Source organism: Pelophylax lessonae (assembly GCF_965119305.1).
Source record: "Pelophylax lessonae genome assembly, chromosome: 5".
In the NCBI taxonomy this organism is placed as follows: domain Eukaryota; kingdom Metazoa; phylum Chordata; class Amphibia; order Anura; family Ranidae; genus Pelophylax; species Pelophylax lessonae.
This window is the reverse complement of record NC_138772.1, coordinates 314,691,226-314,704,561: the sequence shown is the minus strand read 5'-3', so window position 1 is coordinate 314,704,561 and position 13,336 is coordinate 314,691,226. Positions and strand designations below refer to the sequence as shown.

At 43.1% G+C, this 13,336-nt stretch overlaps 1 protein-coding gene across 2 annotated transcripts in view; it reads left to right on the top strand.

Moving 5' to 3' along the window:
* The window catches only part of PHLPP1 (PH domain and leucine rich repeat protein phosphatase 1), a 272,576-nt gene that overhangs the window by 192,098 nt on the left and 67,142 nt on the right, over positions 1 to 13,336 (top strand). For both annotated transcript variants that reach the window (XM_082257744.1, XM_082257743.1), the window contains exons 8-10: positions 948 to 1,008; positions 4,318 to 4,413; positions 5,967 to 6,122. In XM_082257744.1, the coding sequence (XP_082113870.1) occupies positions 948 to 1,008; positions 4,318 to 4,413; positions 5,967 to 6,122 (313 nt within the window). The remainder of the gene's footprint in view (positions 1 to 947; positions 1,009 to 4,317; positions 4,414 to 5,966; positions 6,123 to 13,336) is intronic.

Here is a 13,336-nt window from a genome sequence, read left to right as displayed (position 1 = left end):
GGCCACTGCGCTCATTGGGACCTTCAATGCTGCAGAAATGTTTCTGTACCCTTCCACAGATCTGTGCCTCGATACAATCCTTTCTCGGAGGTCTACAGGCCATTCTTTGGACTTCATGGCTTGGTTTGTGCTCTGACATGCACTGTTAACTGTGGGACCTTGTAAAGACAGATGTGTGCCTTTCCAAATAATGTCCAATCAACTGAATTTACCACAGGTGGACTCCAATTAAGTTATAGAAACGTCTCAGGGATGTTTAGTGGAAACAGGATGCACCTGAGCTCAATTTTGAGTGTCATGGCAAAGGGTGTGAATACTTGCATACATGTGATTTTTTTTTTCTTGTTTTTTTTTATTTTTAATAAATTTGCAAAGATTTCAAACAAACAGCTTTAACGTTGCCATTATGGGGTATTGTTTGAAGAACTTTGTGGAAAATAATTTAATACATTTTGAAATGACGCTGTAACAACAAAATGTGGAAAAAGTGAAGCACTGTGAATACTTTCCGGATGCACTGTACATGGGTGGATGCAGCATCTGTCCCCTGGCACCTCTAACTCAGAGAACCGAGCAACCGAACACCGCCGCGGTCGCTTGGTTCTCACAGCTCCATGAGCAGAGAGCTGGTGACTGTCAATCAGCAGCTCAAAGCCCCCCTCCCGCACTCACTGGAGTGAGCCGACGAGAGCTAGGTGGTAAGCAGGTTGGGATGATCCCGACTCCATTGTCATAATCTTGCCTGGACCGGTACTGTGACATCAGCCCACAGCAGGCTTTAGCCCACTGTCTGCTGACTCCTGTGATCCACGGGAGAAGTACAGCTACACGAGCTTTGGCTGTACTACTTAAACTTCAGGTTTTCCGATTATAGCAACTTTTGCAGAGGCAAGTAGCATTTTTGCATATTAATTTTATTACAATAATGTTGTGCTTTCTTTTTGCAGAACTCATCCACTTGGATGTGTATCCAGACCCTTGTAATTTGGCCCTTATGGATATTTCCAGGTATGGTTCCTTTAAAAAAAAAATATATATTTTTTTTTTGATGCTCGGTACACCTTTGCTGTTAAGGAGGCCTACTACACTTGATATACTTGTTAGAATTAACACTGATATATCTTCTTTGGATTTTCCTCCATTGTAATCTTTGGTCATTGCGCCCATCCCCCCCCCCCCCCCTTTTTCTACTCTTTTGATGGGAGAATTTTTTCCGCTCTGGTATTGTATTCTGATAACAGGGAGCCTTCTCTGCCATCAGTATACAATGGTCAGTGTTGCCCACGGCACTGATCGCTTGGGAAGAACTCAACAGGCTGGTTGTACGCAAGTTGATCAATAGATCGACTTATATACAACCAGCCTGCCCATTTATGGATTGAAATTTGGTCAGTCCTAGCTGAACCCGCCGAATTTCAATCAATGTATGGCCAGCTTAACTCTGATTAAAGTGATAATTACGGTGTTAGAAGGCTTGAAAATGCAAAAGCGAAGATTGGACTTAAGTGTCATTCATTCCCAAACTCCAGGCAAATAAATTACCCCTGCAGCATGATTATTTGCTTGGTTTTGTCAAGGAGATAAATGATGTCATCAAGATCAGAACAGGGCCATCGCCCTGCTCTTGGTGTGTGTACGCTGAGGGACAGTCCACCGCTGGATTGTGGGGAAATGCAGCCTGCCAGGGGAAAAGAGAATCTGGTAACTAAAACGGTTTCTCATCTCCCCTAGGCAAAATGAGCAAGTAAACCTTGCAGTGCTGGTGTAATCCCACTGCAAGGGATCATTTCGAATTTGCTCGGAGTTGGGCTTTAACTGACTTTTTCATGTGTGTGGAACTCACATCTGAAAGATGTAATAAACCAGACTTTGGCAGTATAAGGATATGTTACTACGGCTTGATCTAAGAAAGCTGTTACCTGTAGAAACTTGCTATGGGCAAGTTGCACTTCTGTAACAGTCCCATGTTTTGCTTCAGTTTTCTCAATTTATTTCTAAGGCTACCCACATATTTATGCAATTTTATTTCTTTCAACCAGGGATTCCCTCCCACAGCGCTATTGTGTTCTGCCGATGGGGAGCCTTCCCCGCCGGCAAAATACAGTAATCGCTGCTGGCAGTAATTGAGCCAAAAATAAAGTACTGATTGTACTGAAATTGATCGAATCATTGACTTTAGTACAACCAGCCTGCCCATTGATAGATCGAAATTCAGCTAGAGCCGGCTAAATTTCCATCAGTCTAAGGCCGGCTTTAATCTCCTCAGGGCCCCATTGCAGGAAAAGGTCAGATTCAGCACATTGTGTAAGATTATCACTGGGTTGTTGGTTTCTTTTTTTCAGTGCTTTTACTCTGAGGAATTTTTGATTACTGTAAGTTAATCTTTAGCTGGTAATATGATTGAAGTGTGTTTAAAGGCCATGCACCAAAATGCTAAGCTTGTGTAGGAGTTTTTGTTGTTTTAAAATACCTTCTGGGAATGACTAATATCAATCTGAGTAATTTCATTAGCGTTGTCATCATTTTTTATTTTTTTTGCTTTAACAATGGCTAATAAGTTCACCCTGTAAGATCACTCTAAGCATTATAGTAATCTACAGAGGAGTACCTTATTAACCAACACCAATTAAAAGTGTTTCGCTTTAAAGGAAATGTACACTAAAATGGAAAAATGCCCCACTTACACACTTGATTATCAGTATATTCAATTATGCTGACATAGGCGTGCGCACAGGGTGTGCCAGGTGTGCCTCAGCACACCCTAATCACCCCTTGTGGTGAAGATTCCCCTAGTTTAGACCCCTGATATTTCACCAAAGCTCCCTAACTGGGCTAACAAAAAAAATAAAATTGTAAAAAAGAATAAAAAAATAACACTAAAACTACAGACACTGATCTCTACCCTACTGACACCATCAGTATATACACACGGGTATGTGTTTGAGCTTTGGGGTGCACACCCTAATGCAATAGGCTGCACACACCTATGTATGCTGACAAGGTATAGACAAGGTATAGAAATTGCAGTCAACTTCGTCTGTCTTTTCCAGATTGCATGCAGCAATTTGTGGTTTTTGATTGCGAAAGTAGTGATTAATGCACAAAATTGGCTTTCCATTTCAGGATTTTGAGTTCATTTCAATATTTGGCAGAATGTGTGTGGCTGAAAAGGGTTTTAAAGCGAGAATAGGTTTAATTTTTTAAGAGAAAACTGCAATAGAGATACTATTGGGACCCTTCTAACCCATACTTTGGTGTAACTTATGATAAATCACCCCTTTTGCTGCAAATCCTAGAACAAATTGTTGCGTTGCTATTGAATTTGAATGACCTCTTATTACACCTAGTGCATATGCGGTTTGCATAAGTGCAATGCGCAGGGAAAAAAATGGTGCAGGTACTGTTTTCTCTGCATTGTTTGTTGCCAGTCTGTTCAAAATTATTAGGCTGCCTAACACAGCATGCTCCAAGGCACGAAAATACGTAAATTAATGTAGCTCAGAAATATAAAGGAATCATCCGTCCAAAATGTGAAAGCCACTTGAAAATATTTAATGTAGTGATAAGAAGTATACTGAAAAGTTTTAAATATGTTCTTACTTTATCAGGAATCTGATAGAAATTGTGGTAAGAGTGCAATCCTGCAGTTTCACTTTGTGTGGCATAGTTTTTGATTGCTAACTCTTCCATTTTTCAACCAATAGGTTAGGGATCATATTTTTCTGACTTTCTTTCCTTTAGGGCAGAATTAAAAATGATTTCCTTTTGTTGATTGTTGAGTTGTATAGAGATTCTGCCTGTAAATGAAAGACTTAGGGCTCTTTCACAGGGTCCGCCTCCATAGGCAGATCCGTGCTGCTCAGCGGGGATCGATCCGCGATCCCCGCTGAGCCGGCGGATGACAGCTCCGTCTCCGCTTGCAGTGCGGAGAGGGAGGTGTCACAGCCCCCGCTGCTCTCTATGGGGGATCGGATGAGAGCGGACCGCCTGTCCGCTCTCATCCGATCCCCAGGACGGATGGAAAATAGGGTTTCCATCCGTCCGGATTTCACAGACAGGATCGGATGCGGATGGCAGCGGACATGTCACCGCTGACATCCGCTGCTCCATAGGGCTGAATGGGGCATCTGATCAGATCCGCCTAAAAAACTGACAGGCGGATCTGATCGCCCGTGTGAAAGAGCCCTTAGGTGTGTAAATTTTTTTTTTCTTCATTAAAAGAAAACAAAACAATTACACATGCAATTATTTATAACACTGTTATGATATTATTTTTACAGCTGTAAATACTGTTCTCATGTAATCTTGTTTCTACAGGAATTGCATAGATTGCCTGCCTGAGTGGGTTAGTGAGAGCAAAAACCTGGAGGTGCTGGATGTCAGTCACAATCTCCTGACTGCGCTTCCTGCAAGGTGAGTGTTCTTTCTAAGGGACAGTGTTTCTATAGGTTATCAAGTACTTGTATTCTCTTGTTTTAATTATTTGTCTACTTTGGATTAGGAAAAGCTCAATATGTTAAATTTTGGAAAGCGAAATCAAAACAGTACAATATTAAACGTGGTTAGTTACCTCTTTTTTTTTTTTCTTGTATGTATCATATACAGTACATTTGAAATGAAGCCAATACTTGTGTGTTGCGACAGACTTACCAAAAAACACAATACAGTTTTAACAATGAGTCCTCTTAATTCTCCCAATTGGATGTCCTGTCTGCTGGGAAAAGGTTTGTAGCTTTCACCATTTTTTCAGTAGGTTTGTAGCACTGCTACAGCTCACAGAAAACCTTGTCATATAAGGACTCCTCATAAAACTCGTAATTCTTTGCATCAAATTTTAAAAATCCAAATGGATCTATCCTGGTTTGAGGAAAAAAGTTGAATACTTTTGTGGAAATATGTTCTCCCTGTTGACCAGTAACTTTCATTCATTTTTGTTTGAGATTATGCAGAAACGCTTAAAGTGGTTGTGGTTGTAAACCCCTGATATGAAATATGAGTAAAGCATAACCCTATATAGTGTGTACTTGTCCCCAATCAGAGCACTAAGTTTTATTTCTGGCTGCGGCCTTGTCCCTCTGCTATCTGCATGAGTCACTTCTGACAAGTTTTTCTGACACCAAGAGAAAAATGGTGGTGGGAAGGGAGCTTTAGCACACATTTTTATTATATTTTTATTGTATTACTTTTATGGTGATTTTTGGTTGCTCTGCACTGTAAGAATATGTATATGTTTGTAGCGTGATTGAATCACTTGCAGTGTACAGCAGTAATTTATATTAATAAGTATACTGAAATATTGACACAGTATTTGGATAGTGAAGGGCAGCGCTGATTGTAGATCACATACAGTTTTACCCCTGCTATAAGGTATTGTCACTTAGGTAATGAACACCAAAAAAGATTTTAGGTAAAAATATAATGAAGGTATCTAAAATAAACCGTAGGAGATGTTAAATGTATTTGTGGTATTGTGCATTCAGTTTGGAGTTGAAATGTGCCTCTGTTGTTTGTACCAGTTGCAACTTATAGCTAGTAAGAAAGGATCTTCTGTGAACTGTAATAAAGCAATCACTCATTTCTACTTAAAATAAATATGAATAACAAGCAAACTTCTAAAATAAACACATTTAAAGGACAGGGAGTTATAGAACAGTCAATTGAGTCTGTGGGACAGGTGTACAACAAGATTTTATTTTAGTTTTTGGAACTATAGTTGACCAGGAGGAGATGCTGCTAAGGGTGTCTATTATGCTGCATGAACATGCCCACAATCATAAACGCATGTTTATGGAATGATCATTTGAAGATAGACATGCACCTTCAGATAGTTCTCACACCTCTGGTCCAGGTTATTTGACTTTATAGAGTTTTTCTTTCAAAATTATTCAGCAACTTTTTTTTTTTTCCTTTTGGTAATTGTTACAAACTGTGTTTATAAGCATGTCTGTCTTTGTGTTGTCACACAGGCTCTTCTGTGCCAATGGTCTGAGGAAATTGCTCGTAGGGTATAATCGACTTCCCCGACTTCCAGAATGTATTGAGCGTACTCAGCTTGAGATACTGGACGTTCAGCATAACCAGCTTCTGGAACTTCCAGCCAACCTGCTAATGAAATCGGACAAGTAAGAGAAGCTTGAACATTTTTTCAGCATGCTACAATACTATTTAAAAAAAAAAAATGCTTTGCACAGTTGAGTTAGATAAGCATGGCAGAGATGTGTTTTTTGTTTTGTTTCCTCGTGTTAATTTTCAGTTAAAGAGGCTTCTAATAGATATCAGACAACATTAGGACACTAGGCAGAAAAAAACTACTGCACTGCCTATGGGTAGTCCTAGTTGATAGTAAACCCTCTGTCTGCTATAAACAATTCAGTTTTTTCTGCCTATTAACCACTTAAGCCCCGGAAGATTTTACCCCCTTCCTGACCAGGGTTTTTTTTGCAATTTTTTTTTTTTTTTTTTTTTTACTGCGTGACTTTAACGGACAATTGCGCGGTCGTACGACGCTGTACCTAAACGAATTTCACGTCCTTTTTTTTTCCCCACAAACAGAGCTTTCTTTTGGTGGTATTTGATCACCTGTGCAATTTTTTGATCATGCGCTGTAAATAAAAAAAGAGCGTCAATTTTGCAAAAATAACAATATTTTTCAAATTTTTTTTATATGAAATTCCCCAAAAAAATGTAAAAATCAATTTTTTTTAACATTTTCTGCCAATTTGTTTTATGCTACATATGTTTGGTAAAAAAATCGCAAAAAGCGTATTTTGATTGGTTTGCGCAAAAGTTATCGCGTTTACTAACAAAGGGAAAGATTTTTGTAATTTTTGGCATTTTTTTTTTTTTAACGAGTAATGGCGATCTGCGATTTTTTTTTTTTTTTTTGCGGTACTGCGACATTGCGGCGGACAGATCGGACCCTTGACTGACATTTTTGACACTTTTGGGGTTACCATCGACATTACTGCTGTAATCAGTGCTATACATATGTAAAAATGACACTGGCAGGGAAGGGGTTAACTGTATTGGAGAGGGAGGGGTTAAGTGTGTCCTAGGGGTGTGTTTCTAACTGTAGTGGGACAGGTCTACTATTGTAAAAACAGAGATCAACGGTTCTACATAGTAGAACCGTCTGATCTCGATTTTTACACAGGGGAGAATGACAGGCGGCTTGTTTACATAAGCCGCCCGCCTTTCTCCCGCTCTACCGACGATCGTAGTGTGACCGGCGGACATTGGGTCCTCTGGGCACACGCGTGGACTCTTCAGTGAACAAGCCGGGGTGGACGCGCGCCTCAGCGGGTGTGCGCTCGCCCGCTATTGGCTCACAAACCGGTCACAGGCTAGTGACGTATATATAGGTCACTTTGCCTGGCCGGGGCTGACCGCCGCAGTATATCTACTTGCGGCGGTCGGCAAGCGGTTAAAGAGTAAGGAGCTAGTTCCCCTCCTTGGACCTGTGGTTCTATAATTTTTTTTTTTCCCCATTTCTTTTGGAACTTGTCCTGTGTTGATCTTCAATTAACAGCCTGGCGGAGCGATAGGTTGGGTAATCTAGATCCTGAAGTCATCCCACACTGGACGCAGACCTTTAAGCTACGTACTGGGCTGGCTGTGACCACCCTATTCTGGACCGGGGCATCTGGCAAGCTAAACGTCTTGCTGGGAAACACATGACTGAGTTCATGGTGTCTGTGTCACCCTGGGAGGTGGATCTGTCTCTGGAGTGTTTTCTTTCAACTCCTGCTGGATCAATAACTAGATATTATGCAATGCAGGGTGCAGGTACTCCTCTTGGGTGGTCAACCCTGTGGGGGTCTCCTCCTCCCCACCAGGTTTGGGCTCCCATTGCCATTCAACAGCTCCCCCTCCAGTCCTCTACTCTGTCAGACCCCCCTTCTCCTGTTGTGCTTGGGGTTCCTTCTAGTTTGGGCAAGCAGGGCTTCTTCTGGTTCCTGGGGGGTCTGCAGCTTTGCTATACTGGTATGGGGAGTTTTGTGAGGTGCAGGGACCCCTTGTTCTCTGGAGTGTGCTCAGCAGGAGGCCAACAGCCATTGTTTTGTGGGGCCTGCAGGTTGCGGTGACGTTTTGCCAGAGAATTTAATGCCAGCCATTTTGGAGAACATCTATTCCCAATGCATTTGGCCTGAAAGGATGCAAAGGGCAGGCAATTTGGAGGGGTTTGAGCGGCAGCAATTTTCCTGTATCCGCATGGCTTCAACCTTTTGTGGCCCTCTTATGCAGGCTCTGTGTGCATGGGGGGGTGTCTCCTCTGTCCTGGACCAGTTTTGGCTCCTCCATTTTACCTCTTGGCTGACAGACCACTCACAGCACTGCTTCTTCGATGTCCTGGGTTTTGTTTCTGGCGAGTCCTGCTGGGGTTCCCCTTGTGTGCAGCAGCTGTTGGGGGTGGTTTGTCTCCTCTGTTGGAGTTTTTTCCTGACTGTGCCTGGTTTGGAGTGGAGACCCAAGCCCCCTTATGTAAGTGACAGGGTCCTCTGGATCTGGACATTGTTTGGCACTCCCCTTAGGTCTGGCCTTTGAGTGTTCACAATGGTGCTGGCTCTGGGGAGTTTTGAGTTCAAGGATGTCCCAGGGCAATTGGACGCCGGAGGCATCTCGGCTACCCATCAGTGTCCTGGAGCTATGAGTGATCAGATTGTGTGCTCCTTTCATTGGACGGAATTTTTGTGCTGGGGCACCCTATCAGGATCCAGTCAGACTGCAGAGCGGCAGGGGCCTATGTCAATCACCAGGGTGGGACAAGGAGTTCAGTGATGCTGGAGGCCTCATACATTCTTCTGTGGGCAGAATTTCACATTCTGGGTCATAATTTTGGGTGGAGAAAGCTTGCAGAAAGAGAGCTAGTCTGATGCTTATTCAAGTAGAGTGGTCCCTGCACCCTGAGGTGTTTAGTCAAATCTGCCGGTGGTGGGGTATGCGGTTTGTGGATCAGCTGGCCTCCTATCTCAACAGGAAGGTGTCAAGTTAGGTCAGGAGCGAGGGATGCTCTGATGAATATGATGGGCATTCTGCTGGCAGCATGGACCCGTTTTTAATCTCCTTTACACCTTTTTCCTATTTCAAGCTATTCTCTTATCTGCTACGCAGGATAGAGTCCAAAGGGATCCCATCATTCTGGTAGCTCCTGGTACACTGATGTAGGCTGGTCGTGGACATCCCATGGGGGCTTCTCTGCACAAAGATCTTCTGTCCCAAGTACTGATCCTCTATTCTGTTTTACCCTCTTCGACTTTGACGGTTTGGGGATTGAAAGCCAGGTTTTGAGGTACCGGGGGTTGTCTGCTTCTGTGATTCCGGCGGTGTTGAAGTCACTTCTCAGAAGATCTACCGCCTCACTTGAAAGGCTTACATTTCATAGTGGGAGGCTGTGGATTTGCACCCGCGCTCCTTTAGTTTCTCGGATCTTACCCTTTTTCCAGCGAGGTGTTGATCAGAAACTGGCCAGGAGTACAATTAAGGGCCAGATCTCTGCCTTTTCGATTTTACTTTCAATGCTCTTTGGCCTCGCACTCCTTGGTTTGTACCTTCCTTCAGGGGGTTTGGCATGTAGCTCCCTCTGTGTGCTCTCCATTGCTGTCATGGGACCTAAACCTGGTTCTCTCAGTTCTTTAGCAGCCTCCTTTTGTGAATATTGGGTATCTTTACTTGCACTCTCCCAGAAGGTCACTTTTTTGGTTACGATCCTTTATGCATGTTGCCTGTTGGAGCTGGCAGATATTTCCTGCAAGTCTCTATTTTTTTTTTTTTTAACAGGGATAAGGTGGTTCTCCCTCTTCGTCCCTCCTTTCTTCCAAAGGTGGTGTCCCACTTTCACCTGAATGAGGACATTGTCCTGCTTATTTCCCAGCAGACAGGCTGGGAAAGAGCTGGGTCATGTGAAAGTTTTATATCTATTAGGAAAAAGGTAATTTGGTGTATTTTTATTTTTTTTTATTTTTATTAAAATAGTGTCATCAACCACACATAGAGAAGGTATAATATGTGTTTAGGATCACTTCAAGTGCCTTTGGACATAAATGTGCTGTATTTTATATACCTTTAGCCAATATCTGCATTTTTTTTCCCCCCTTCAATCTTCAGAAGTAAAATGAGCAGGTGACCTGTAAAAGTGTGTGTATATAGATAGATAGATCATTATTTTTTGTGAGGGTAATTACCAGTGAAGCACATGATTTCGGATGGTGCTCTGCTCGTCCTTGACAAGAGAAAAAAAGCTCCTACCATAAATAAGTCTGCGTTTTGTGAAAAAAAAATTACTTGGAGCATCCTTAACTGTTTTGTTGCCTAACCTTTATTTTCAAAGCACAGAGACCACTATTGTTTACTTGGAGCTACAAGAGCATGAATTTAATGGGCAGTTACCCCAGTTATATATATTTTTAAATTTCCAGTGCTGCTTTTCCATCTCACTGCACTTTAAAACTGAGACTTTCTAAGATTTACACAGACAATATATGGTCAGCTGTTTACAGTTTATGCGAGGCTCTGGTAGCTTCAGGATGAATGAGCATGTTATGCTTTGTGCATTGGTACAAAATGACACACTAGCATGAATATCATTCATGCCGCCATTTCTCTTTATGTACACTATTATGGCTGAAAAAATTAATCGATTATGAAAATAGTTAACTATTTTCATAATTGTTTAGTTGGTCAGCCGATTAGTTGGCCTGCTTACAAAATGTATTTGTTTACATATTAGAAAATACAGTGCAGCACACATACAGCTCAGCACACCCTCAATACACATCAGTATACACAGTGCAGCACACCTACAGCTCAGTACACCCTCCATACATGTCGGTATACACAGTGCAGTGCACCTACAGCTGAGTACACCCTACATTAGAGATGGGTTTGGGCGTGTTCGGGATCCCATCTGCCCGATCCTGCCTGGAAGCCAGCACTTTGCACACAGCTAAACACAGGCAGTGAGACATTCCCCGATCTGTACAGCTGCAGATTAGCAAATGTATCGCTGCCTGTGATTAGCCATGTGCAGCGTCGGCTTCCTGACGGGATCCTGAACACGCTCAAGCCCATTCCTCCCCCTCCATACATGTCAGTAAGATTGTGAATGTGTGAGGAGCAATGCCTCATGGGGCAAGTAGTCCTTGCAAGGAGGAGGAAGGGATTTGGGTGATTCTAAAGGCAGTTTTATTTTACCTTGCTATAGGGGAACCCTCTAGTATACTTTGCGGCTTACTATGGGGGCACTCTTAGAACAGGAGTAGCAACAAGTGCCGTCAGGGCACCCCAGAACATGAAGTACGAGTACCGATACTTTTCTATTTTTAATGTTGGTGTTTTTTTTTTTTTTTTTTTTTTAGACTAATGAAAAAATATTACAGTTTCTTTATCATTATGAAATGCTTCCTCTGTGGCTTTGAAATCGCTCTACTTCAGCGTGATTTTAAACCTGCAGTTCAGTGCAATTTGGACCTCTGATTTTATTGCGGCTTGTGACCTAATTTAACAGAACTCAATGCAAGTCAGTAGAATTGCAAAAAAGGTATTGGTTTTAGTTTCAGAGCACCCTTTCCAGCAAATTATACAATGAAAAACAGAGATGTATAGTTCGCATATAGTCCATACAGAATTTGTATTGTTAATATGTGGTCACACATTAACATAGCATCTGATAGTTTAAATCAGGGGTGGGGAACCTTTTTTCTTCCAAGGGCCATTTGGGTATTTGTAAAATCATTTGGGAGCCGTACAAAATTATCAACTTAAAAATGTGCCTGTTATGTTTGGTCAAACATTTAATTAACTCACCCCTAATGTGATGGCTGCATCTGCTTCTCTTTGGTGAGGTGTGTGATGTTAGCTGGTATTGATTATGTTACTACTCGCAACTGGTTTTCCAGGTTTGCGTTGATCAGTCTGGAGCGGAGTCGACTCTTTGTGGTGGTAAGTTTTGAAAAGAACTGCTGGCAGGTACTGCTGGATCATGCTGGTACTGCTGGCTTGTACTGTGCTGTGGGTACTGCTGGCTCAGGCTGGTACTGCTGACTCAGGCTGGTACTGTGATGTAGGTACTGCTGGCTGGTATTGCTGTGGGTACTGCTAGCTCAGGCTGGTACTGCTGGCTCAGGCTGGTACTGCTGTGGGTACTGCTTGCTTAGGCTGGTACTGTGCTGTAGGTTCTGCTGGGCTGGTACTGTGCTGTAGGTTCTGCTGGGCTGGTACTGTGCTGTAGGTTCTGCTGGGCTGGTACTGTGCTGTAGGTTCTGCTGGGCTGGTACTGTGCTGTAGGTTCTGCTGGGCTGGTACTGTGCTGTAGGTACTGCTGGCTCAGGCTGGTACTGCTGGCTCAGGCTGGAACTGCTGGCTCGTATTGCTGTGGGTACTGCTTGCTTAGGCTGGTACTGTGCTGTAGGTACTGCTGGGCTGGTACTGTGCTGTAGGTACTGCTGGGCTGGTACTGTGCTGTAGGTACTGCTGGGCTGGTACTGTGCTGTAGGTACTGCTGGGCTGGTACTGTGCTGTAGGTACTGCTGGGCTGGTACTGTGCTGTAGGTACTGCTGGGCTGGTACTGTGCTGTAGGTACTGCTGGGCTGGTACTGTGCTGTAGGTACTGCTGGGCTGGTACTGTGCTGTAGGTTCTGCTGGGCTGGTACTGTGCTGTAGGTTCTGCTGGGCTGGTACTGTGCTGTAGGTTCTGCTGGGCTGGTACTGTGCTGTAGGTTCTGCTGGGCTGGTACTGTGCTGTAGGTTCTGCTGGGCTGGTACTGTGCTGTAGGTTCTGCTGGGCTGGTACTGTGCTGTAGGTTCTGCTGTAAGTACTGCTGGCTCTGGCTGGTACTGCTGTAAGTACTGCTGGTACTGGCGCCGTGCTGGAGGAAGAGGCTAGGTTTCCTGTATTGGTCACAGGCAGAGTGCATTTGATATCACTCCGCCTGTGACTCACTCAGACTGTCAGAACGGAGCCGTAACTATACAGGAAGCATCGGCTCCGTTCTGACAGATCAGCTGAGAGACACAGACTCAGCTGCACGGGGGGGCCAGACCAGATGACTTTGCGGGCCGCATACATGTACAAGCTATTGGGGTTTGAGCACAGGTATATCTTTTCTCACTCTATAGCTGGTTATTTGTATTTACCACTGCATAGAGATATTAAAGAATACATTTTTTTTACTTTACATAACTACATTTTACGCCACACTTTTGAGTTTTTCTTTTTATTCCGATTAATGAAAACAATCGGCCAACTAATTGATTATGAAAATATTCGTTAGTTGCACCCCTATACGCTATATTACCAAAACTATTGGGACGCCTGCCTTTACACGCACATTAACTTTA